This window comes from Lithobates pipiens, unplaced genomic scaffold, assembly GCF_037356315.1.
Source record: "Lithobates pipiens isolate NorthernLeopardFrog02 unplaced genomic scaffold, aLitPip1_a1.2 Scaffold_16, whole genome shotgun sequence".
Lineage (NCBI taxonomy): Eukaryota > Metazoa > Chordata > Amphibia > Anura > Ranidae > Lithobates > Lithobates pipiens.
The window spans coordinates 564,701,726-564,729,386 of NW_027507748.1; the positions used below are offsets into that span (position 1 = coordinate 564,701,726).

The window sequence follows — 27,661 nt, forward strand, 5'->3', positions numbered from 1 at the left end:
ATAAGTGGTTGAGAAATGAGATGCGTCATTTTTGCTCGTAGAACGTCTGAAGGTACTACATCAATGTTGGTGCTCTGTATGTGGCCAGGCTGTGTAAAAGTCTCACACATGTGGTATCGCCGTACTCGGGAAGAGTAGCAGAATGTATTTTGGGGGGTAATTTGTTGTATACATATGCTGTGTGTGAGAAATAACCTGATAATATGACAATTTAGTAAAAAAAAAAAAAAAAAAAAAAAAAATCTTCATTTTGCAAAGAATTGTGGGAAAAAATGACAACTTAAAAAAACTCACCATGCTACTTACTTAATACCTTGGGATGTCTACTTTGTAAAAAGGGGTCATTTGGGGGGTATTTGTACTTTCCTGACTAGTTAGAGTCTCAAGAAATTAGGTACACCTGATGTACTGAAGGCCTGATCAGAAGTGATGAATTTTCAGTGATTGGCACCATAGATTGTAGACTCTATAACTTTCACAAAGACCAAATAATATATACTAATGTGGGTTATTTTTACCAAAGATATGTAGCAGTATAAATTTTGGCCAAAATTTATGAAGAAAAATTACTAATTAGCAAAAATTTATGACAGAAACGAAGAAAAGGGCATTTTTTTCACAAAATTTACGTTTTATTTTATTTATAGCACAAAAAATAAAAAACCCACTAGTGATTAAATACCACTAAAAGAAAGCTCTATTTGTGTGGAAAAAAGGACGCAAGTTTCATATGGATACTGTGTTGGATGACTGAGTAATTGTCATTCAAAGTGTGAGAGCGCTGAAAGCTGAAAATTGGTCTGGTCAGGAAGGGGGTGTAACTGCACTGTACTGAGGTGGTTAAAGACTGGCTTGCTGACATCCCTTCTGGCTCCTTATCCTGCTTGCTGTTGCTCTACTTGGATCCCTGACTTCTGGCCTGGCTGATTACCCGATATGGTTATTGAACTCTGGCCTGGCTGACTATTCGATCCGGTTACTGGACTCTGGCTATGCTTTGACTACGCTTTTTCTATTTACCTGTTTATTTTTATTTAATAAACAAGTGTGATTTAATTGTACTTCTGTCTCGGTCTGATTCATGGTTTCTGACAATTTTAAAGTAATAGGCTCACAGAATATGTTTGATTATTTCTCTAGCCAACAAACTTCCTTTCTCAAATACTAATGTAGATGGATAATCATGTATTTGGGCTTTTGAGGTCTCAGACCTAAGGCTTTGTCCTTCTGCCACGCGGCCATATCGGTGTGGGAAAGACAGCTGTGATGAGGTTGGTACTCATATACCTATCCTTTGGAACATCAAGGATGTAAAATTTTGCTTTCTTTACCTGTTTTTAAGATCTCTCTGGACTGATTTGGCCTTATATGCACGGGGTGTCTAAAACACCACTTGTAAGAGCATTTGACTTTTTTTTTTTTTGCCTCAATGCTAACCTATGTGTCTTTGCACACATAGGTGCTTACAGACATTTAGAGAAAGAGAAAAAAAACATCACTTGCATGTTCATGAGAGGAGCATTCCAGTAGAAAAAAAAGCTGAACGTGTATAAACGTGTCTAAACATAGCTAAGCACTAGGTGCATTTAGCACTGAAGAGTTCATTCATTTCAATTACTAGAATACATTATTATTCTGGCCAATGAAATGAATGAACCAGGCACATTTTTAATGCTGCTTTTCTCCTAGCAGGAGAAAAGGTTCAGAAGAGCTGTACAAATGGCCAGAGTACATGAGGCCTTTAGGTTGAGGGATTGTTGTCTTTCAGGCTAGTGTTTTTGCCTTCCGGAGATTTTAGGTGTATCCCTGTTGTATTTATGGCCTCTTTAAACATACTTAAGAATTTTTCATGCAGGTTACCCAGCCATGCTCCCAGTACTTTCCTTGTGAACATGCCAAAGTTGTGGTCTGAAAAGCAAAAGAGTTACCCAAGGACTGTTCAAGGAGTGGGAGGAACTGGCCCATTTGTGCTCTTTGCTCTGCTGATTATCGACTATCGTAGCTTGTGGTCTTCATCATGGCACCAGCAATGCAGTGGGAATATCAGGGTCCCTATACTGTTGCGAATGTAGGGGCTAGAAACTAGCATGGAAATCACTACTACTACCAAAGTTGCATAATTAGGCCTTCATAGATGTTTACACTGCACATACTATCTCTATTTTAAGTACTGTCTCTTCTGATTTTACATTTTGTACATTTTATATCCTGTTTAATTTAAGCACTTCCCGAGCAGTATAACTGCGGCAGGTTGGCTCCCCTGCACGAGCCGTCGTAGCTATACATCGGCTTGCAGGGCCGGGATAGCAGGTGCTTTTGGCCAACTGTCGTGATGACCACCGGCCACAAGTGATCGTGAGCAGGAGAGACAGAAGAGGGACAAGTGTGTGTAAACACACGCTTCCCTGTTCTGTTGTGACAGGAGTGACAGAATGTGTGTTCCTATTAGCTAGGAACCACGATCCCTCACTTCCTCCAGTCAGTCCCTTCCCTATTCAGTTAGAATCACTTCCCAGGGAACAGAGTTAACCCCTCGAGTGCCCCTAGTGTTAACCCCTTCACTGCCAGTGACATTTTTACAGTAATCAATGCAATTTTATAGCATAAAGCATATAGGAGGATGAGTAGGTGACTACACCTGTCGTGATGAGCTGTGTATCTTTTGGAAGCTGCTAAAGATTCAACAAGGACTCTTAAAACTCTGGTGTGAAGACCCGGCCATTAACTCTACAATGGTCGTTGATTGTGTAAAGTGTGAAGGACCCTGACTATGTGGTGGAGGAAATGAGATTCTATTCCCTAAATACACGATACACCAACCTACTCGGTGGACGGGAGACACCATCTTGATACACAGGCCTATATATCATCTTCATCTGGTGAGTGGGGACCCAGGAGGGGAGCACAGGAAGTCACCAGAAATACACTCTAACATATCACCAACCCTGCATCTCATATCTGATGAACTTTGTTGACTTCACTTTTTCTGTACTATATTGGCACAGGAAGTCACCAGCAATAAGCGTATATTGATTGGTTTGCGCAAAAGTTATAGCATCTACAAAATAAGGAATAGATTCATGGCATTTTTATTATTTATTTATTTTTTACTAGTAATGGCGGCGATCTGTGATTTTTAGCAGGACTGTGACATTGGACGGATTGGACACTTTTGACACTTTTTTGGGACCAGTGATATTTATACAGAGATCAGAGCTAAAAAAAGCCACTGATTACTGTATAAATGTCACTGGCAGGGAAGGGGTTAACACTAGGGGGTGATCAAGGGGTTAAGTGTTCCCCAGGAAGGTGTTTCTAACTGTGGGGGGAGTGTACTGGCTGGGAGTAGAGAGAGATCACTGTTCCTGATCACTAGGAACAGCAGATCTCTCTCTACTTCCCTGTCAGAATGGAGATCTGTCTGTTTACACAGATCTCCGTTCCGACTCCCTGAGGAGCGATTGCAGGTCAGCTCTGGAGTTGCGCTGCGGTCATGCTGTTGGTGCGCGCATGCCCCAAAAACCCCTTAAATCAGCCCCTGTACAGCTACGGTGATTCGCTCAGGGGAGCTAACCTGCCACCATATAATGATGGACACTGGTCAGCAAGTAGTTTAATGGTATTCAAACCTCTTTTACACAAACTAGCTAATAGTGAAGGTTTAAAGGTTTAATGGCCTCAAGACGTGTATAAGCTGATGACAAGATGATGACAAATTGCCTGCTAACAAAGTTATTTTCTCCTGGTATACAAGCTCCTAACTTTCATCATTGTTTGACCAATAACTTTGGACAAATAACATCTATAATGGAATTCCATTCAGAAGACATATCATATTTAGCAATGCTTACTTGTTGTTGGTGGCCTGTTGGTTGGTGTATCAGTCACTGTGGGACTGCTAACATCTTTTAATAAGCCATTTATGCTGGCTGATGGGCCGCAAGAAGAAATAGCTCTAGGAGGTCTCTTTCCAGGCACTTTCACTGTTGTCCTCAAAAGGTCCATCTCCTTCCCATGTGTGTTGTGCAGGTAGTCCTATAACACAGGTGAAATACAAATGTGATTAACAATTTAGTTATTCAATACTGGATAAAAGCATAGGGAGGGAAAAGCACATGCAGTACATCAGATATCTGTTTTTTCCATTTATTTATCCTATCTAATCAAAGGAAGGCTTCTCTATCTATTTAGCTTATGCATCTACTGATAACTTAGGCTGTAATTGTCACCCTCCTTATCGTTACCATGCTAGTAAAAGCATTTGATAGCGTCCTCTCATAGCTGTGGTCTCCAGTGGTCTACGCTAAACAGCAAAATAATGAATAGGGCCAACGAGAATTAATTTATAACTTAAACCATACAGTATACATGTAGTGTAAATAATACAATAATCAGCCAAGGAAAGAGGGCCTAACCCCATGTGGACCAGTCCCCTCTAGTGATTTAAGCATTCCCTGTTCCTGCAAAGGACACCTGCAGCAGGAGACTAGTGAAGTCTGCTTGCTAATAATCCAGGGATGCACTGGGCACTCTGCTGATGATCTGCACCTGCCATGCATGGTCTGAGGCATATCCCTAGGTGACCAAACCTCTCCTCCTTGTCCAGAGGCTGACAGCTGAAAGGAACCAGTTTCCAAGGAATTATCATGGTATCATCTAGTGCATCCAGCACAGGATCCAGACTACCTCTCCTGACAAAATAACGACTCACATTTCTTCTGCGTGGTAAAGACAAGGCAACACCGAGATGGTATCCAACCAGTGGACCTGCCCGAGGCAGGATCCCATGGTGAAGAAAGAACCACCTGTACTGGAAGACCAGAATACAGGTGTTTGATCACCAGTAAGAGACACCTCCAGGATATGGGGAGATAAATTCCTAACAGCCAACTGAATAAGAGGCTGATTGATCACAACTGCTCCATAAAGACAGACACCATGGAGACAGGTGCAATAGACTATTCAGGAGCTAGACCAGAAACAGTGGAGAAAAGTAGACCAAGAGGGGAGGGTCCCCCAACAACCCCTGCTTCTGAAAGGTAGGATAGAGGGGTAACTTCCTGTCTGGAGAATAAACCTGCTGTGGACTTTTTCAGCCAGAAACGGTTGATTACCCTCAACTACAGCTAACAGGCAGTTTTCCAATGTTAAAACTTGAAAAGCCACATCTGGCTGAATCCTGTAAGTGTGGGAGATGTTGCCCAATATGATCAATGATGCCTACTCTCTTCACCAGAGGTCATCTGGGTATCCCATAATAGGGTAGTCAGGAAAAGGCACTAGGCCAAACACAGGATTCAAAGATCTGAGATGTATCAGGTGTGCCTGAGTGACCCTATTTAGGAGCTGACACGGGAAATGGAACAAGGAATCCAAGGATTTAAGAAAGCAACAGTAAGCAGGGGACATGCATTAATTGTTACATTAGCACAGGGAAGAAGGAAAGCAGTAACTAAGGAGTTTCAAGGGATTAGCCTGTAAATGGGTTCTGAGGGTCTGGGAGCACCTACTGCAGTCCCACTCTTTCCTACATAAAGGAAGTGTCAACCTTTCCTTGCTATTTTCAACATTGTTATTTTAGCTTTGTTTTGTTTTTTGCCCGTTTTGTTTTTTAATAAAGGACCCACACTTATTTATCCCTAACAAAAATACTGTGTTCTACAGAAAGAAAGAGTGATTCCTGAATATACTCACATTAATACTTGGGTGATAGAGCAATACTCCATTACTTGTCAATGTAACATACTTCTTCTTCCACTCTTTATTCAGAGAATTACCACTGCGTTTCATCAAAAAGCTCTGCAATGTAAAAAGTACAAAGTGTTTAAAAGCCATCACTGTTTACTGTTCACAATTATTAAACATTATAAGGAAGAAGTTCTACATATTAGGACACCCCCCGTGTGTCCCCTAAATTCTCTAACAATGCTTCACCTTATAAATTGTAAAGTTTTTCAATGCCAAACATTAAACTGCTTAACAGGGGTAGGGCAGAGGTCTGTGGTTTGTTTGGTATTGAGGATAAAGAAGCTTATAATACACACTGTAAGAAGCTCACATTAAAGAAGATGTTAGATTTTAATTTCAGGAGACCAGCCTGCATAATTTGGGCTGATAAAAGGAAATGCTGCATTTCAGCTTTAAAGTGGTTTTTAAGCCACTTCTAGAAAATTCTATAAAAAGAGGAAGCTATAGCTGGCAGTGAGATAATGTCAGAGGGTCAGAGGGTATTACTTTGGGCAAAATTGGTAGTGTAACACCATTACAAGTATAATACCAAAGACCAATGTTTGCAGGCTGGCATAATCGTAATGCAGCCTCAAAACAAACAAGGTGAAAAATATATGTGTGTGTGCAAAATGAAAAGGCATGTTCAAAAATGCTAGAATTTTGGTTATTAAAATGAAAGAACTGGAACTGCTGATACATGAGAAGGATTTACTCTTTGTGGGGGTATCAGAACCCTGGTTTGACAGCTCTCATGACTGGCTTGCGACTGTCCAGGGTTACTCACTATATTGAAGGGGCATCAAAGATAAAGAGGGGGGGGGTGTACCTTTATGTCAAGAAGGCTTTGCTAGTGAATACAAGGGGTGACAATATTATTAGTATTATACAGGATTTTTATAGCTCCAACAGTTTATGCAGCGCTTTGCAATATAAAAAGGGAGACAATACAGTTACAATACAATAAAATACAAGAGAGTTAAGAGGGTCCTGCTCATACGAGCGTACAATCTAATAGCGTGGGGAAAGTCGTACAAAAGGTTATAACTGGCCTCCCATGGAATCCTTAATGATGGTACCAAGTGTACAAGTGGGGGATGAGCTGATGGAAGTGATAAAAGATTAGAGGCGTAATAGGCTTTCCTGAAGAGATGAGTTTTCAGGGATCACCTGAAGGCAGCCAGAGTAGGAGATAGCCATAAAGATTGAGGTAGAAAGTTCCAGAGGATTGGAGAGGCTCTGGAGAAGTCCTGGAGACAAGCATAGGAGGAGGAAACAAGGGAGCTTGAGAGCAGGAGGTCTTGAGAGGCGTGTGAGGACAGTTTGGGTGATATTTGGAGGCAAGATTGGTGATGTAGCTTAGGGCAGAGTTTTAAATGGTGTTTTATGTTGTTAGTATTTTGAATATAATTCACTGGGCAATCGGAAGCCAGTGTGGAGATTGGCTGAGAGGGGTGGCAGACACTGAGTGGTTGGTAAGGTAGAGGAGTCTGGTAGCATGGCAGCAGCATTCATGATTGACTGAAGAGGGGGTAGCCTATATAGAGGTAGGCCAATGAGATAGGATTTGCAATAGTCAAGGCAAGAGATAACAAGAGAGTGAATGAGTAGCTTGGTTGTTTCATAAGTTAAAAAGGAGTGAATTTTAAAAATGTTATAGAGGTGAAGTCTACAAGCTTTTGACAACGATTGGATATGGGGCAGAAAGGACAAGTCAGAATCTAGGATTGCACCTAGTACCCTGGCGTGAGGAGAGGGAGTGATGGTAGTATTATTCATCTTGATAGAAAGGTCATGGAGGGAGACACGGACAGAGTGGAATATTATCAGCTCGGTTTTAGAGAGATTTAGTTTAAGGAAGTGGAGCGACATCTATGCTGATATGTAAGTTAGTAATATGAGAAGAGACTGAAGGAGTGAGGTGAGGAGTGACAGATTTTGGTGTCATCTGCGTAGAGATGGTATTGGAAGTTGTGGGAGGTTAAAGTGACAAAGGGAGGATGTTTAAATAGAGAAGAGAAGGGGCCTTGGGGGACCCCTACAGAAAGAGGAAATGGAGAGGAGGAGGCAGAGTTGTAGGTAAGACTCCATACACACTATTAGATTTCATGCAGATTTTTGTCTTCAGATTTACCAAAACCATGTAGTGTAAGGGCCTCCCTGACTGCATAAAAATTGAAACTCTTAAGGTTTGACCTCATATTATATGGTTTGGGTAAATCTGAAGACAAAAATCTGCAGAAAATCTAAAAGTGTGTATGGGGGTCTTACACTGAAGGAGCGATGTGATAGGTAGAAGGAGAACCAGGATAGAGCAGAATTTTAGAAGCCAAGGGAGTGGAGTTTATTGAGAAGGAGTGGGTGGCCAACAGTATCGAAGGTCGCAGAGAGGTCTAGTAGTAAGAGTATGGCGTAGTGGCCATTGGTTTTAGAAGTTAGTAAATCGTTGCTAGTGGAGCAAGGGAGAAGGTGGAATCTTTGTGGCTGGAGCTTCAAAGAGTAAGAACAAACAAAAATTAAGAGCGGGCATACCCTACAGGCCCCCTAACCTGAAGGATGAAGAGGAGACCGATCTTTCACAATAAGAAACAAGTAAAAAACAAATAAAATTCCCCTTAATGGTTGTTCTGTATAGTTTTTTCTGCTATGCAAATTGGATGCGGGGATACCCACATCTAATTCGCATAGGTGTGAACCTGGCCTAAAGGTTGTGGCTATGATCACAGTATTGTTACTTATTACAGAGTAACACCTTTAGAATAACATCTATGCATTTTCACACATAGCAGTCAACACATTGTAACCATGCATTAGTTTAGAAAGTGTTAATTCTTACACTCATCTCTCATTTAAACTACAGTTGTATATTCATCAGTGAAAGTTAGATCCATTAGGAGACGGCCATTTAATGTCACAGAATGTAAACATGCAATATCAAGCCAAATATTACTATTCTAAAAATGTAAAAAAAAAAATACCTGTGAATAAATGAAATAATAATTGAATAATGAAATAACCTGCAGCTGTACACTAACCCCGGTATTGGGCACCAGATAACAATGCAAATAAGAAAGTGCAGCGCTAGGTCAGTACAGAAAATGCCCCTGTACATGAATATCAGTTGTTAGATAAAGTGCAATTCAGTACAGAAAGAAACAATAACCGGATGTGCAATTCAATGCGATTAATGCATAATAAAGCAAACAAAAAACTGCTAAATAGCTAAATAAAGCTCAGGTGTGCAATTCAGCATATTGAAATGTGCAATCCGAGAGACTAAAAACAATAACCAAATGTGCAATTCTATGCCATTAATGCACAATGGAGCAAGCAAAAAGTTGCATACAAAAGTTACACACAAAGGGCTGAAATTAGATAATAATAAATTCTATATGTTGCCTAAAAACTAAACAATATAAAAATGTGCAATTCTATGTGATAAATGCCCAATAAAGCAAACAAAAATTGCATAGAAAAAAGTTTGCACAATAAGTGCTAAAAGTGCATTATAAGTGCAGAAAAAGTTCCTATGTGGCCAATGAAAGTGACTTCAAGGGCAATAAGGGACATAAACTAAATGATTGACACCGTGATACCCATCACGAATAGTGTAGAATATTTTTTGATAAAAAGCTTGAGCAGCTACATAAAAAACTCTGGAGAGCCTTTTCCAGTTCAAAACAAAAAAATTCATACAGGTCGGTAAGATCAAATCGTGCGCAACGCCCTGATGATGTCACATATGACGAAACTATCGCTGCACACACGTTCTGCGCATTTCATCTTACGGACCTGTATGAATTTTTTTCTTGCAAGAATATCTCTGTGCTTTGAACTGGAGAATGCTCTCCATAGTTTTTTTCTTATGTAGGTGCTCAAGCTTTGTATCAATAAATATGCCATAGACACTCTACACTATTTGAGTTTTTTTTCTTCCTGCATATCATCACCTCTTGCTGTTTATGCAGTCTGGCTGCCATCGGATGATCTGAGGGGGAAGTCTAAATACTCTACCAGTGGACCCTTGATTCTATTAAGTGCTGTTTGACCTCCCTGAGTAAAGGAGGTCGCAGGCTTTCTGGTAAGCCTTTCATCTTAACGGGGTGGCGGGTGCCAAGCATTCGGTTTATGCTCCATATTGCACTTGAAGTCACTTTCATTGGATGTCGGCCACACAGGAACTTTTTCTGCACTTATATTGCACTTTTAGCACTTTATGCATAAAAAGTCCCTTTCAGCTTCAAGATATCTAAAGCTGGTCCTGCATGGATCGAAACTTGGCCAGTTCAGCAGAGACTGATCTATTGACTTGTGTACAACCAGCCTGTTAGGTACTGATGAGTGTCTTCTAAAGGCGGGGTGCCTATATTGTATGTGTATAAAAGCACCTGTATTGGAGGGGTTTGATTTTAAATTTTTTTATTGATTGTGCTGATGTTTATGCATGTGCGTGAGACTCTTGTTTGCGGCATGGTAAATAAAGCATATTTTGTGGGTACAAGGACTGTGGCATATGTGTGCCATGTGTACAGCAGGTAGTTTTACATTTACTTTAACCATGCCCCTGAAGACCCCATACACACAATTAGATAGTCCGCAGATTTTTGTCTTCAGATTTACCAAAACCATGTAGTAGAAGGGCCTACCTGATTCCATACAAATTTAAACTCTTTAATGTTTGACCTCATATTATATGGTTTTGGTAAATCTGAAGACAGAAATCTGCAGAAAATCCAATAGTGTGTAAGGGGCTTTAGGTCCCTTTCACTGTTAATATAATTTGACCACATCCACCGTTTAATGCAACACCCTATGCCTTCTCTGCCTCCTCTGATTGCACAAGGGTACCCAGGGTCTTTTACAATTCCAGCAATGTGGCACTGCACCTTTCCTCATTAAAAAACATTGATACTGTATGTAAATCTCAGAACGTAACTTCTCTCATTTACTCCCCTTTGGTCTGTTATATATATACTATTGAAAGTGTTTTGCTATATCTGTTGTATAAGTAACATAATTGTTTATCCTGACAGAAATCTAGAGGTGTTCCATGTACTGTGCAATTTGCAGGCTTATCTCAAGCAGCGCAATCATTCCTTCCGATTCTACTTTGTGAACTACAGATCGCCTTCCACCTGAAATTGTGCAGATGAGGAGAGGAGAGAGGTTCAGCATAAAAATTACATAGGCAGTGCTGACACAATTCTTGATTTCAGTGCAGTAAAGGCACTGTGTTGTCAATCCAAAACAGGAAATTAGGAGCTGAGTGTATTTCTGTCAGGAGTACCAGGCGTTTGTCTGTACTTGAAGCATCTATAAAGTATTAAAATTTAACAAAATGTGTACATATTATAGAGATGTATTGCATATGTTGACCAGACATACACTTTAGGGCTTCATGCACATGGGGCGTTAGAAAAAACGAGCTGTAAATCCGCTACTAATGCCAGGAAAAAGCAGCTGTAAAAACACGCTTTTAGTAGTTATTGCGCGTTTAGCCTTGTTAGCTTTTGGCAGAATTTCTTTGACTCTATTCAAAATCAATGGTTCCCTGTGAGAGCCGTCTTAACTGATCAGACCTTCTGCCCACTTTATTGGAAGTCGCATACAAATCGGATCATCATGATCCAACTTGTAGTGCGACTTGTGCTCTGAGGATACCCACACCAAAAAAACTAAGAAAACGGCATGGGGTCCCCCCAAGACCTATACCAGGTAACACATAGAATGCAAGAGTCAGGAGTAGGCAACACACAAATTGCAGGGGTCAGGAGTGTGTAAAACACAGAGTGCAGAAGACGGCACCGGAGGTAAAGATAGCACTGGAGGAAAAAAAAGAGTGGAGGAAGAAGACCGGAGGGAGAAGACAGGAGAGAGAAGACCGGAGGAAGATTTTTAATAAAGGACTTGTCAAAACTGTCTCTTGTTTTTATTTAAACTACACTGCCCTTTTGTGGGGTGAATGGGTAGGGTACAATGTACCCCATATTCATTCACATGGGGGGCAGGATCTGGGGGCCCCCTTGTTAAAGGGGGCCTCCAGATTCTGATCAGCCCCTGCCCGCTGACCCCCACAACCACCGCCCAGGGTTATCGAGAGGAGGCCCTTGTCCCCATCAACATGGGGACAAGATGCTTTGGAGTGGGGGGCACAGAGCCCCCCTGCCCCAAAGCACACATACCCCCCATGTTTAGGGTGTGTGGCCTGGTAAGGTCCAGGAGGAGGGGGAGTGCTTGCTTTTCCCCCCTTTCCTGACCTGAAGGCCTGCATGCTCGGATAGGGGTCTTGTATGGATTTTGAGGAGGACCTCATGCCTTTTTTTTTGACATGGCATTTCCCCTCAAATCCATTCCAGACCGAAGGGTCTGGTATGGTCTTGGGGGGACCCAACGGCATTTTTTTCCATTTTGGCATGGGTTTCCCTTTCAAGACCCATAGCAGATTCAAAGAGAATGGTATACAGTGGTGTGAAAAAGTGTTTGCCCCCTTCCTCATTTCCTGTTCCTTTGCATGTTTGTCACACTTAAGTGTTTCGGAACATCAAACCAATTTAAACAATAGTCAAGGACAACACAAGTAAACACAAAATGCAATTTGTAAATGAAGGTGTTTATTATTAAAGGTGAAAAAAAATCCAAACCATCATGGCCCTGTGTGAAAAAGTGATTGCCCCCCTTGTTAAAACATACTATAACTGTGGTTGTCCACACCTGAGTTCAATTTCTCTAGCCACACCCAGGCCTGATTATTGCCACACCTGTTCACAATCAAGGCATCACTTAAATAGGAGCTGCTTGACACAGTAAGGTCCACCAGAAGATCCTTAAAAGCTACACATCATGCCGAGACCCAAAGAAATTCAGGAACAATTGAGAAAGAAAGTAATTGAGATCTATCAGTCTGGAAAGGGTTATAAAGCCATTTCCAAAGCTTTGGGAATCCAGCGAACCACAGTGAGAGCCATTATCCACAAATGGCGAAGACATGGAACAGTGGTGAACCTTCCCAGGAGTGGCCGGCCGCCCAAAATTACCCCAAGAGCGCAGCGACGACTCATCCAAGAGGTCACAAAAGACCCCACAACAACGTCCAAGGAACTGCAGGCCTCACTTGCCTCAGTTAAGGTCAGCGTTCATGCCTCCACCATCAGGAAAAGACTGGGCAAAAATGGCCTGCATGGCAGAGTTCCAAGGAGAAAACCACTGCTGAGCAAAAAGAACATCAAAGCTCGTCTCAATTTCTCCACAACACATCTTGATGATCCCCAAGACTTTTGGGACAACATTCTGTGGACCGATGAGACAAAAGTGGAACTCTTTGGAAGGTGTGTGTCCAAGTATATCTGGCGTAGAAGGAACACTGCATTTCATAAAAAGAACATTATACCAACAGTAAAATATGGTGGTGGTAGTGTGATGGTCTGGGGCTGTTTTGCTGCTTCAGGACCTGGAAGACTTGCCGTGATAAAAGGAACTATGAATTCTGCTGTCTACCAAGAGATCCTGAAGGAGAATGTCCGACCATCTGTTCGTGTACTCAAGCTGAAACGAACTTGGGTTCTGCAGCAGGACAATGATCCTAAACACACCAGCAAGTCCACCACCGAATGGCTGAAGAAAAACAAAATTAAGACTTTGGAGTGTCCTAGCCAAAGTCCTGACCTGAATCCTATTGAGATGTTGTGGTATGACCTTAAAAAAGCCGTTCATGCTCGAAAACCCTCTAATGTAACTGAATTAGGACAATTCTGCAAAGATGAGTGGGCCAAAATTCCTCCAGGACGCTGTAAAAGCCTCATTGCACGTTATCGCAAACGCTTGGTTGCAGTTGTTGCTGCTAAGGGTGGCCCAACCAGTTATTAGGTTTAGGGGGCAATCACTTTTTCACACAAGGCCATGATGGTTTGGATTTTTTTTCACCTTTAATAATAAACACCTTCATTTACAAATTGCATTTTGTGTTTACTTGTGTTGTACTTGACTATTGTTTAAATTGGTTTGATGTTCCGAAACACTTAAGTGTGACAAACATGCAAAGGAACAGGAAATTAGGAAGGGGGCAAACACTTTTTCACACCACTGTAGATCTTAGGGGGGGAAACCACACGTTATTTTTTTTTTTTTTTGGCATGGGGTTTCCCTTCAATCCCCAGAGTACAAGGCGTACCACAAGTCGGATCATGATAAACGCTGTATCTTAAAGTTTACACACGTTTACAAGCAGTTACAAGCATTTGGCATTGGAAATGCCGGTAAACTACCGTCCTGAATGCAATTTATCTGCTTTCCAAAAAAAAAGTCAGTAAACTCAACTGCCTCTAAACTACTATAACGACTGAGTGTACATGTACACATAAGATAACACAGAGGAGAGTTCAGGGGCTGCTGAAAAAATTAACGCCCAACTGCTCCTAAACGTGAGCGTGTACATGAGGCCTAAAATGTTTTCTAGAAATCTGAAATACAAAGCAGAAGAAAAAGAAGCAGCAGAGAACTGTGCGAATTAAAGGCTGAGCTGTGACAGCTGACTGTCCAAGACCTTACTTGATTTCTAAAGTATACTGTATATTGTTTAATATACAGTGCCCTTTCCTTGACATCAATTACATCTCTCACCCCCACAGAGATCTGCTTCTTCTCCGCAGTTCAGTAGAAGGTAACTGAGCATTGCCGTTCTATCCTCAATACCTTGCTTGCTTTGTGGAAGGATTCAATCGGAATGTGTGTGGGTTCTTCTTGTGGCAGTTCTTCCCACAAGAATCTGCAGGTAGCTGCTCCATGAAAGAATTAAATACAGCTCTCTACTGTGTCCTAGTCCACGCCTTCCATTTAAAATGCTTTGCAGAAGGCGACCGGAACAATTAAGGTGTTCGCTCTAGAGCGGCTGTGTGGGTGTTTGTCATTTACTGCTACACTGTGCTGCCAGTAGTGAATTAGCTAATCAAATGCTAACAAATTAGCATGTACCAAGAGGGACATTAATCTATGCACAGTGGGCATACATTAACCCTTGTCATACTGCACTGCCCCTATAAAGCTTATGTAATGATGTGTAGCCCCCAGAACCTGGGGAACTAGTAACACAAAGCAAATGCAGTAAGTGCTTCGTTTCAAAAAATCAAAACTAGAGATTAGTAAATATGAATAGAGCCAATGGAGGTTATTTACTAAAGGCAAATCCACTTTGCACTAAAAGTGCACTTGGAGGTGCAGTCGCTGTAGATCCAAGGGTGACATGCAAGGAAAATAAAAAAACAGCATTTTAGCTTGCATAGGATTGGATGATAAAATCAGCAGAGCTTCCCCTTATTTCAGATCTACCTCTTAGATTTACAGTAACTGCACTTTCAGTGCACTTGTAGTGCAAAGTGGATTTGCCTTTAGTAAATGAACCCCATAGTTATTAGTAATATATTCTTGTATGGGCATTAGGTAAAATGGTATATTATGCGTGTAAAGCGAAAAAAAAAATATTACTTTTGTATAATCCAACTTTTCGAAGACCTGACTTTTACCCTTTTCAACATTTAGTGGAACCTGGAGTTTAAAAGATAACATTGATAACCATTTAAAGTTATACAACTACAAGGTTTAGAAATAATTGAAAACCACTGCATAACTGATACCTAGTTATATTACATGGTTTTGTCAATTTCCCAGGATAAATAATACACTATATTGTCAAAAGTATTGGGACACCTGTCTTTACATCAGTGTTTCTCAAATCCAGTCCTCAGGCCCCCCCAACAGGTCATGTTTTCAGGATTTCCCTCAGATGAAACGGCTGTGGTAATTGCTAAGGCAGTGAAACTGATCAAATCACCTGTGAAAAATAATGGAAAACCTGAAAACATGACCTGTTGGGGGGGCCTGAGGACTGGATTTGAGAAACACTGCTTTACATGAACTTTAATGACATCCCAGTCTTAGTCCGTAGGGTTCAATATTGAGTTTTTCAAGGAAGGCTGTCCACGAGGTTTAGGAGTGTGTCTATGGCAGGGGTCTCCAAACTATGGCCTTCCAGTTGTTCAGGACCTACAATACCCATCATGCCTAGTCATATCTGTAAAATGTCAGAGTTTTACAATGCCTCATGGGACGTGTAGTTCTGCAACAGCTGGAGGGCTGTAGTTTGGACATCACTGGTCTATGGGAATGTTTGACCATTCTACCAGAAGCGCATTTGTGAGGTCAGGCCTGGCTTGCAGACTTCGCTCTAATTCATCCCAAAGGTGTTCTATTAGGTTGAGGTCAAGACTTTGTGCAGGCCAGTCAAGTTCCTCCACCCCAAACTCGCTCATCCATGTCTTTATGGACTTTGATTTGTGCACTGGTCCAAATCATTTGGTGGAGGGGGGATTATGGTATGGGGTCTTTCTTTTCAGAGGTTGGGCTTGGCCCCTTAATTCCAGTGAAGAGAACTCTTGAGGCGTCAGCATACCAATACATTTCGGACAATTTCATGGTCCAAACTTTGTGGGAACAGTTTGGGGATGGCCCCTTCCTGTTCCAACATTAACACCAGTGCACAAAGTAAGGTCCACAAAGACATGGATGAGCGAGTTTGGGGTGGAGGGACTTTACTAGCCTGCACAGAGTCCTGCCCTCAACCCGATAGAACACCTTTGGAATGAATTAGAGCGGAGACTGCGAGCCAGGCCTTCTCGTCCAACATCAGTGCCTGACCTCACAAATGCGCTTTTGGAAAGAGAAGGGATCGGTTAGAACTAGGGATGAGGTTCTGGTTCTATGCTACCATGGGTTAGACGTGAATCCTTCCCCTCTTGATTTGCGGTCCCAACGAGTTTATGGACAGATTCACTTGAGATTATTTTTTTGACCATAAAGCACTGTATGGCCTTTGAACTATAGCCTTTAGGTTTAGAAGGGCCAATAAAGAGAGTTTTGGTTAAACAAGCTTCATTATTTTTAAAGGAATGTGGGGTGGGGCACAGAGCAGCCATTATAGCAGTTTAATAGATGCTGTACATATGGAAAGTTGACAAACTGCTTTTTCTTTATTTTTTATTACTTTTTATTGCCATTTTTTTTATTTTTGCTTGCACATAATTGAATAATGGAAATGAGCAGAGTTTTACCACATTCACTAAGTTCTAGGAAAAATTTGTGCAACTGCACTTGCAAACTGCACAGTCTATTTTCCTTTAGTAAATTCAACCCATAGTGTTGGAAGTATACTCTGAGAAATCAGTCTCCTCATAGGCGTGCACACAGGATGTGCCAGGTGTGCCTGGGCATACCCTAATCACCCTGTGTGGTGCAGATTCCCCCTGTTTGGACCCCTGATATTTCACCAAAGCCCCCTAATGGGTGCCTACATAAAAAAAAAAAAAAAAAAAAAAAAATATATATATATATATATATATATATATATATATATATAAAATACACTACTGATCCACTCCTCTACTGACACTGTCAGTATATATACACATGAGGATATACGCATATATGTTTGAGCTTTGGGGTGCACACCCTAATGCAATAGGCTGCGCACACCTATGAGTCTCTTCTTCTCTTCAGTGTTAACTCCCTACACCCAGTTCTTCTTGCACACTTGAAGGTAAGCTCCAAGCGAAAAAAAAACAAAATAACTTTAATTTTAATATATTCCTTAAAAGTCACAAAGTATATAAATCCTATTTGGGTGCACCAAATGTCTTTCCAAACACAGTTTTTACCTTGTAAAAGTAATAGTGACATCATCAATGTGCTGAACATAACCTGTGCAGAGAGCTGCAGGAGGGACCCAGGAGGCCCAACCACTACAGGCTGCTTGAAGAAAACTACAGGGGGTGGCAGATACAAGACCAGTCACCCTGCACAAAGAGAGAGAGCAGCAGTGGCCAGTCTTTAATACAGTCTTTAATACAAGACGCTCCTGTACAGATCCAAAGATTAAGGCTCGGTTCACATTGTTGCGATAAGAGAATCCATGCAAATCCAGCACAGGTTCCCACATCGCACCCGACTCACAGTTCCCACTGCCATATGTGAACCGCTAGGGGTGTCAATACAAACTTAATGACATCCGCAGATCGGTTCGCATATCGCAGTGCGAACTGTCAGTTCGGACATGAATTGGATCGCATGAGTGTGAACACCCATGCACTCTTATTCTGGTGCGGACCAAAAAAGGGTCCTGCATGACTTTGTCCCAAATGCGATGCAAATTAAGCCATCGCACAGACATTACATGCAATTTCCACAGCAGTGCGGTGCGAATTACATGCGATATCGCCCAGCGCACCAGTGTGAACCGGGACTTACACTGGATTGCTGCTCAGATTTGGTAGAAATACACACAATACACCAAAATTCAAGTCAAAAAACATTTCTTGTATTTATAATATATTTATTCATCTTGGAGTGCAGCTTTAAAGTGGTATTAAAGCGGAGTTCAACTCAAAAATGGAATTTCCACTTTTCTGGTTACTCCCCCCCTCGGGTGTCACATTTGGCACCTTTCAGAGGGGAGGGGGGAGCAGATACCTGTCTAATCCAGGTATTTTGCTACTACTTCTGGACATAGATACCCGAGCCACACAAGGGGCGGTGTCACATGGCTTTATGTCACATGGGTTGGTGTCACATGGTGACCCCGCCCCCTTACGATGTCATAGTCCCCATGTGACATCAACCCATGTGACCAACCCATGTGACATAAAGCCTTGTGACACCGGCCCTTGTCCCTATATAAGTGGCCGCGCAGTGCGTCCCTGGCATTCCGGCCGGAGAGATCGTCGAGGCAACATCTCCTGGAGAAGAAGAAGAAGAAGAACGGAAGGCGGCGGCGGCGGCGACAGAAGACCGCCTGTAAAAGAGCTATAAGAAGGCGCGGTGGCCCGGCAGAAGAACCGAAGAGGGGGACAAGACCCCCGAAGTCGGGAGAAGAGGCCGGCGGCGAGGAAGAAAGCCGGACTCCTCCGCTAGCAAAAGAGCTACAAGAAGATAGCGGAGGAGTCCGGCGAGAAGACCCCTGAAGACGGAAGACCCCCGGAGCTGTGCAATAAAGTATTTTATCTCGTGTGTTGTGTTTTTTTTTGTACTTTTATTTTACAGGTGAATAGGTAGGGGTACATTGTACCCCATACTCATTCACATAGGGTGGGGGGCCGGTATCCGGGGGCCCCCTTATTAAAGGGGGCTCCCGGATTCCGATAAGCCCCCCGCCCGCAGACCCCGACAACCAACGGCCAGGGTTGTCGGGAAGAGGCCCTTGTCCTCATCAACATGGGGACAAGGTGCTTTGGGGTGGGGGGGCCGCGCGGCCCCCCCTTCCCCAAGGCACCCCCCATCTTGAGGGCACGCAAACTGGTACGGCTCAGGAGGGGGGGGGGGGGCGCTCGCTCGCCCCCCTTTCCTGGCCGGCCGGGTAGCGTGCTCGGACAAGGGTCTGTTGTGGACTTGGGGGGGACCCCCACGCCGATTTTTTCGGCGTTGGGGTTCCCCTTTAAGTCCATACCAGGCGGCGGGGCCAGCGGCGTCTCCTTCGCGGGCCCCGCCTACTTGGAGACGCGCTCGAAATGAGCGGACTTTCCTCCGCGTGTGTGGGCGAGTCCGTTCATTTCAAAAGTAGGGCGGATAGCATGGCGGACTTAGTACGCCATATTAGTCCGCTCAAAAAGTGGTGTGTGTGGTCAAGTCCGTTCATTCGAAAGTATGACGGACTGTCCGTCGGATTGTATGACGGACTAAGTAGGCCATACAGTCCGGCCGTGTGTAAGCGGCTTTAGGCTTGATTCACACCTATGCATTTTTAGTGCTTTTTGCATTTTGCAGATTTGCCATGTTAAATGGACTGCAGTGCAAATCTGCAAAATGCAAAAAGCACTAAAACAGCATAGATGTGAATCCAGCCTCATACAGGAGGTGTGTTACCTGCCAGATCACCAGGTGAAAACAGAAGAGAAAAAAGCCTAAAAGAAACAAAAAGAAATGCAGTCTTTGTATTTAAGAATTGGTAAGCTGCAATATATTACATTTTGGGCTTATTACTGCTTTAAATACAACACGCCATGCCAAATAGGCCACTCAAGGAACTGGCACACTTTGCTAGTTTTAATAAAGAAGAAGTACTTTTTCCATAAAACTTTTCAAAGGAATATTATTACCTGTTTGATAGGCAGAGCTCGGCCGCCAGTGATGGGGTCACCTCGACTATCAAAACTCCTCTTCTCCATATCACTGCCCCTTCGAGTCTGCAAAGAGACAGTCGTTTCTCATTTAATATTCTCTTCCTTGAACAGGAATGCCAAATAGGAGACAAATAGCAGATTTTCAGTGCTTGGTACAATAGCAGTGCTCAGTCACATGGCACCAATTTTTATTTCAGCTGTGACTGATTTGACAAGGCGACTTTTCAATCACGTTTTGTATTCAATATAAGCAGCAGAGCGATGGAGCTGAACTCTTAGCCAACACAAGGCCCATCACTCATGCAGCTCCAAATGACATGGGCAGGATGGCTCATAGTGTCCTTAACAGCAACTGTCTTTGTGAAAGAGGTAGAATGGCAGTAGGTAAAATGTTGCTGCTTCATTCTAATATGTCGTGGTGTGACTACCAGAAAGTTGAATTATTTCCGCAAGTCTGCTGTTCATTTTCTGACACCTGGAGGTGGATAACAGTTTGGCTTTCTAAGCGGCATTAAAATAAAATAGTCACCTGTCACCCCAGTTTGCTTGGCATATTCATTTTTGATATTCTCCTTTTGTCCTTATAAAAAAGGCATCAACTTCTAATTTAGGGTTAACTAATTAGTGGGTATTTTTTCCCCAACAATGTCTATGTCTAAAGCTGGCCATACACGATACAATTTTCTTGTTCAATTTCCTTTATATTTACCTTCTACTATGTAGTGTAAGGGCCTGCCTGACTGCATACTAATTAAAAGTGTTTAGATATGACCTCATATTATATGGTTTTGATAAATCTAAAGGAAAATTGTACAAGAAAATTGTATGGCCAGCCTTAAGCCTCGTACATACGATCGGACTTCAAATAAACTTTCCCGCGGATTTCTGTTCAAAGGGCGTTGGCCGTGAACTTGTATTGTATACACACGGCAGGACTTTTTCAGCGAACTTTCACCAAATCACTTGGTTTTTCTGCTCTTTACCGCCACTTTTGGTCAACTTCTTTATTTGTTATCTGATCTTTTGCATTGGTTCTGAGCATGCGTGTTTGTACTTTGGACTTAACTCTGATGGTTTTCTGTACACAAAATCGGACTTTGCTCCATCAGACTTATGTTGCTGAAAAGTTTGTCTGTTTGCAGAACGAACTTTTGTCCGATGAAAACTGAAAAAGTTTGTCCAAAGGAGCGTACACACAATCGGATGTTGCCTTAAAACAGGTCATTTGCATGTTTGTTGTAAAAAAGTCCGATCACGAGCCTTTAGTTTGTTTAGCCCTGGTTCACATTGGAGTGATTTGGCATGCGATTTGACATGTCAAATCGCAAGCCAAATTGTCGGCAATGGCACCGTCTGAATCGATTTTGATGCTGCATTTGCGGCACTGCACCGGTTCCCAAAAGTAGTTTCTGTACTACTTTTGGTGACTTCGGGATGCGATTTCCATAGACATCTGTGCAGCAACCTGCACAGATGTCTCTGAAATCGCCCCCGAACTCGGGACTGACATGTAGGAATGAAATTGTGTGAGTTCAGCTGAATCCCCCCTATCAGTGTTACCCTGGGCTCCAAGTGTGATTCCAATACTGACATACTTTAGGTAGAAGTTTACTAAAACTGGAGCACTCAGGCCGCGTAAACACGGGCGGATTGTCTGTCCAACTTAGTCCGCTGAACCGTGTTTCAGCGGACAATCCGCTCGTGTGTGGGCTTCAGCGGACTTTTTCAGCGGACTGTCTGACGAACAAAGTCTTACGGAATTTCCGTAATTTTGTCCGTTCAAACTTGGTTTTGTCCGTCCAAACTTGGTTTCAGCGGACAGTCCGCTCGTGTGTAGGCAAGTTGGACGGACTAAGTATGGCGCATGCTCAGAAAGGATTTACACGGCCGAAGGTTGCATTGCAGTGTATAGGACGTCGTTTTTCTAGTCCCGTCGTACGTGCTGTACACGTCATCACGCACGCTTTCAGCGGACTGTCTGCTCATCGTGTGTGGTCAAGTCCGTTCATTCAAATTTTGAACGGACTGTCTGTCGGATTGTCTGACGAACTTAGTTGGGCAGACAATCCGCCCGTGTGTACGCGGCCTCAGAATCTGATGCAGCTGTGCATGGCAGCCAATCAGCTAATATCTTCAGCTTGTTCAATTAAAGGGGTTGTAAACCCTTGTGTTTTTTCACCTTAATATGTCCTATGCATTAACCTCCCTGGCGGTACGATTATTTCGGATTTTAGGTGCTAAAAGCAGTACAATTATTTTGCATGAAAATTTGGCGTTTTATATTGTAGTCCTGTAATTCTTAGGAATAACTCTCTTAAATCGTTCCAAACCAGAGTCTAGCAGACATCCCGGGTATAATAAAGTTTGAAAAATGAAATCATAAATTATAATATAATAAATAACTATAAATAATTGTACCAAATAATAATATAACAATAATAAAAATTATTCAATAATGTAATCAAATCAAAAACACTGAAATTTGCTCAGTTGCAGAATTGTCACTGTCATTACTTTTCAATATTTGATGACGGATCTCCCCACAAATCGCTATCGCTCAATTCTGAGAGTGATTCCAATTTATTATCGCTGTTTTCTAGCTGGTCTAAAATCATTTTTGATGTACAGTGACAGTTTTGGTTGCTATGGGCAATCTCCAGTTTCCAGGCATAAAGAACAGTTTTTATAATATAAAACTGCATGCAGGGCACTGGGCAGACCACTAGGGACAAAGGGGATGTGAAATATTTACATACAGCAATGTAATCTGTAAGATTACATTATACTGTATGTATACTGTGTGTTTCACTTTTTGAATTTGGCCCCGATCTCCGTCCCCGTGCGTCGCAACGCTCGCAGGGAACGGTGATCGGCTCCGTGATAGATCGAGCGAGACACGGCTCGCTCGTACAGCGGGGAGACAACGCTGGATCCGAGGGAGAAAGTAAGTAAACCTCCTCCTGGATCCAGCGATGCAGTCCCAAGTCTGGCTCGGGGGTTACCGCTAATGGTACAAAAATTCCACCCCGAGCCAGACTCGGGAAGACCGTCAGGGGGGTTAAGGTGAAACAACACCTGGCAGTCACCAGCCCCCTTTACTTACCCTTACCTGTTTATTTGCAGCTATTTGTCCTGTACATCCATGTAAAACACAGAGATGAAAAGGATTTTTCATAAACTCACAAAGCAGGGGGTGGGGAGCTGCACTTACACATTATACATGAGCTCTGAAAGCTGATTGGAAGGAAGGGACACACGCCATTGACAGAGCTCACAGAAACAGTGAGGCTGTCAATCAGCTGGAGGTCCCTCCCCTGTCACTTTTATTAGCTCTTGGTGTCAGGTAAACTTGTCAGAAGTAACTCATGCAGATAACAGAGGAACTAGACAGCAGAGAGAAATTACACTTATGCCCCGTACACACAAGCGGAATTTCCATCGTAAAAATCTTGGATGGTTTTTCTGACGGAATTCCGCTCAAGCTTGTCTTGCATACACACGGTCACACAAAAGTTCCCTGAACTTTCGACCGTCAAGAACTCAGTGACGTACAACACTACAACGAGCTGAGAAAATGAAGTTCAATGCTTCCAAGCATGTATCGAATTGTTTCCGAGCATGCGTCGGAATTTTGCGCGTCGGAATTGCTACAGACGATTGGAATTTCCGATCAAAACTTTTTCTGTCGGAAAAATAGAGAACCTGCTCTCAATCTTTTGCTGGCGGAACTTCCGATGGAGCATACACGCGATCGGAATTTCTGACCAAAAGCTCACATCGGACTTTTGCTGTCAGAATTTCTGATCGTGTGTACGGGGCATAAGTGCTTTGGAGAGAGGCAAGTAAACACTATAGAAATGTGTGCTTTGCTCAGATTTCATTGCTGAGGTTTAAAACCACTTTAACCACTTGCAGACCGGGCCATAGCTGAAAGACGGCTACAGTGCAGTCGGCTTATTCTGGGAGGGCGTCCATGGACAAAATGCTGCTTTTGCGCGCCCCCTGGGGCATACTCCCGGAAATATCCATGACCACCAGGTCCAGAAGCGCCAGTGCATCACGGATCACAGTAAATGGCCACTGGTAGTAGGCGTTTACCACATGATCGCTCCCTCAAATGACGAAGCGATCACTTGTAAACAAACCAGCGTCATGTCATGACACCGGTTCCTCCCTCCCCTCTCTGTACCGATCTGTACAGTGCGAGGGAAGAGATTGTTTGTAGCAGTGCTGTAGGCTGAATCTGTAGTGTCCACAACGCTGCTCGGTGCCAATACTCTGCAGTACTCTGCCAATACTCTGCAATAAATTTTAACAGAAACTAAGGATTTTTTTTTTTTTTTTTTACCGAATTTCCGGTCTTTCTTGATTTATAGGGCAAAAAAAAAAACCCCAGCGGTGATTAAATACCACCAAAAGAAAGCTCTATTTGTGTGAAAGAAGGACAAAAATGTAAAATGTCATATGGGTACAGTGTTGCATGACTGAGTAATTGTCATTCAAAGTGTGAGAGCAGCGAAAGTTGAAAATTGGTCTGGTTGGGAAGGGGGTTTAAGTGCCCAGTGGACTCAATTCATATCTGGAAAACCGTTCGTCTGTATGCTTGTCCGATGGACCAAATATGACGCAAGGGCAGCTATTGGCTACTGGCTATTGAACTTCCTTTTTTAGTCCCTTCGTACGTTATCACATTCAAAACGATTTGTTTTGGGCAAGTCCGTTTGTTCGAAAGTCCATCGTAACACCGTCAAAAGTTGGTTGAGAAGACCGTCAGACCTTTTCTGCCAGAAAGTCCAGTTGTGTGTACGCGGCATTAGATTTACTAACTTTACTTTAACACATGCTAAAACAGTGTTAAACTATCAATTTCAGTGCTTAGTTGGTTGGATGCTGTATATCAGCCTTTCCTAACCTTTTTAATCCTGGGGGAACAATTCTAAAAATGATATCCTCAGCTCACTCTACATTAGGAAGATCAAGACATTATAGAAACAATGAATTACATTGAGTACCAGTGAAAAGAATGCACCATTTAATTAGGGGTAAGTGGGAAAAGGGCATCCTTACATTGTCAGTGAGAGGAAAAATGTCCCTTGCGTTTGTGGTCAGTAGAATTTGCTAAGTGATGATGGCCCTTGAACTTTGCAGGCACCATCACATGGAAGGTCAAGCTGCCACTGCGCAAGGAACCCGTAATAACCTCTGAGGAACCTTAGGGTAAAGATAACCTATTTGGGTTCAATGTTCCTGATAATCAGGCCTTAAATGTCACTAATAGTTAATAATGCAGAGGTTGATTTGCTCCCACTGTATATGCTTAAAATTTGGGTTGATCACACTTATTGTACAGATTCCAATGTGAATAGTTGTTCAAGAAACGCACATTATTGCACCAATGTGAATCCAAACAATTCCTTTTTTCACACTGCCTAAACAATGTCTGATTGAGTAGTTTCAAAGTACGATCATAAAACGGCAGAAACCAGTACTTATGTTGATACCTAAAAAATAAGCACATTTATTGTATGCCAATAATTTACTTACTGGGAAAAGGCTTGTACGTCGCTTAGCTCCACGATGAAGTGGCCCTGGTGTGCTGACTGCGATGGACACCTCGCTGCGCAGCTCTCTATGGCTGATGTTCGGGGTAGAAGGCAATGATGAAGAGTAGTCGTTTCCTGGTCCTCCATTACTAGTCTGCAGAGCATATACAGATATATGATAATACCGAAAAAAAACATCCCTTTTCACTCCAGTGTGAAAGCCCTCAGGCTTTCACACTGGGGAGGTGCGGGCATCGGCGGTAAAGCACGCTATTTTTAGCGGCGCTTTACCGTCATTTTAGCAGTGGTATTCGGCCAATTGCGGGGCTGTTTTACCCCCCACTAGCGGCTGAAAAAGGGTTAAAACTGCTCACAAAGCGCCGCTGCAGCGGCGCTTTGCCGGTTGTATAGCCGTGCTACCCCATTGAATACACCTCTCCTTCATCGCTCCAAAGATGCGGCTAGCAGGACTTTTTTTACCGTCCTGCCAGCGCACTGCTCCAGTGTGAAAGCCCTCCGGCTTTCACACTGGAGTGAAAGGATACGCTTTTTTCAGGCGTTATACAGGTGCTATTTTTAGTGCTGTAGCGCCTGAAAAACGCCTCAGTGTGAAAGGGGCCAAAAAAATCCTGCTAGCAGCATCTTTGGAGCGGTGAAGGAGCAGTGTATTCACCATTCCTAAACTGCTCCTACCCATTGAAATCAATGGGGCAGTGCGGCTATACCGGGCGGTTTGAACCCTTTTTCGTGGGTAAATCTAAAAATAGCGCCGCTTTACCGCCGATGCCCGCACCACCCCAGTGTGAAAGGGGCCTTACTGATCACAGAATGGTAAATCAATGTACAAACATCTTGCTTTTTATGCAGAATTTGTATATGCCTCAAGACTTGCAGCACTGAACTATTATATATAATCAAATGATGGTCACCTTTGGCTCTACTGTTTTCAATTGTTGCAACTAATCTTACAATAGTGTGATCAAATTGATTCAAGTATTATTTTATAATCTTAGCTATCAAGCTGTTTAACTTAGAGTGGTACTTAGCATATAGAGTGTCACTGAACTTTTATTACTTGCGCATTCATGGCATAATATGCATGACTATACAGTTTATTAAGGCTTTGCTGTGCTATATTCCACCTTTTTACCTTTTATATGGCTGATTATCTACACCAGAATCATCAAAAAGTCTGTGAATATATAAATACCTGCACTGATAACGGAGTGGAACCACCGGAATGACTTGGAGAACTGGGCAATGACTTGCATGATAGTAGCTGTTGCTGTCTCTTCAGCGATAAGACCTTCTGAGCAACTGAAAATATCAAGCAAATATACAAATATAAAGTACCGTATGAAGAAGAGCAATTTAAATTAATAGCAATTAAGTGTATGTATTTGTGTACACTCGAGTTTAATGCTTAGAAGAAATGACATCCTCAGTGAGAAAACACTTCATGCGTATTCTGTTTAGTGGATGTTTTTATAAATGTGCTATGTAACATTAAAATATTAAAGTTTTGAGTGTATTAATATGAATAGTGTAATGATATTATTGTTTTGTAATATGATCAGCAATTATTTTTTGTAATATTCTGCCTATTTTTATGAAAGATTTCCTACATAAAATAAACTGGGCAGTTTACAAACTTTAAAGCTGAACTACAAACAAACAGCCCATATATGTCAATTGTCTTGTGATTCACATACCCCTGCCACACTACATAATAGGTTGGTGATGACAATTTGCCCCGCTACAGTTAAGAAACCCAACTGTAGCCCCATGGGTAGACCCATTTCCCATATGCAGACTGAGCCATGAACGAACTTCACTACACTGATGAGGTCATCGCTCATTTCTTCTATCGCCTAGCTCCCAATATTAAGCGGGTGTACTTTGCAACCCCTACATTCTTAGGCCTAGATCACACTACCTATCTTGTTGCTGGCAACAACTTTCTTGTTCTAGCACCGCTGTATAAATATCAATCCTCAACCCTCTCCTCCTTCCTTTCAATTGATGCTATCAAACAATCACAAGACAACAGAGCAATAATAAGGAATTATGCAGGTAGCATTAATTAAAGGGGGAGGAGGGGTTTGGGAGTCCAAGTTTATAAAGTTGTCATAGAACATTTAAACAATATAGGCACCAATATATCACGTGTTACCCTGCTATGATAAATCTATTTTTTTTTAGCTGCAGTCAGTGGAACAGAAATGTATTGTT

At 42.4% G+C, this 27,661-nt stretch overlaps 1 protein-coding gene across 3 annotated transcripts in view; it reads right to left on the minus strand.

The window, feature by feature from the left end:
* The window catches only part of AGAP2 (ArfGAP with GTPase domain, ankyrin repeat and PH domain 2), a 423,211-nt gene that overhangs the window by 49,130 nt on the left and 346,420 nt on the right, over positions 1–27,661 (minus strand). For all 3 annotated transcript variants that reach the window (XM_077483649.1, XM_077483648.1, XM_077483647.1), the window contains exons 7-11: positions 26,640–26,746; positions 25,431–25,583; positions 19,863–19,949; positions 5,695–5,799; positions 3,852–4,035 (exon numbers count right to left, since the gene is read on the minus strand). In XM_077483649.1, coding sequence (XP_077339775.1) covers positions 3,852–4,035; positions 5,695–5,799; positions 19,863–19,949; positions 25,431–25,583; positions 26,640–26,746 — 636 coding nt within the window. The remainder of the gene's footprint in view (positions 1–3,851; positions 4,036–5,694; positions 5,800–19,862; positions 19,950–25,430; positions 25,584–26,639; positions 26,747–27,661) is intronic.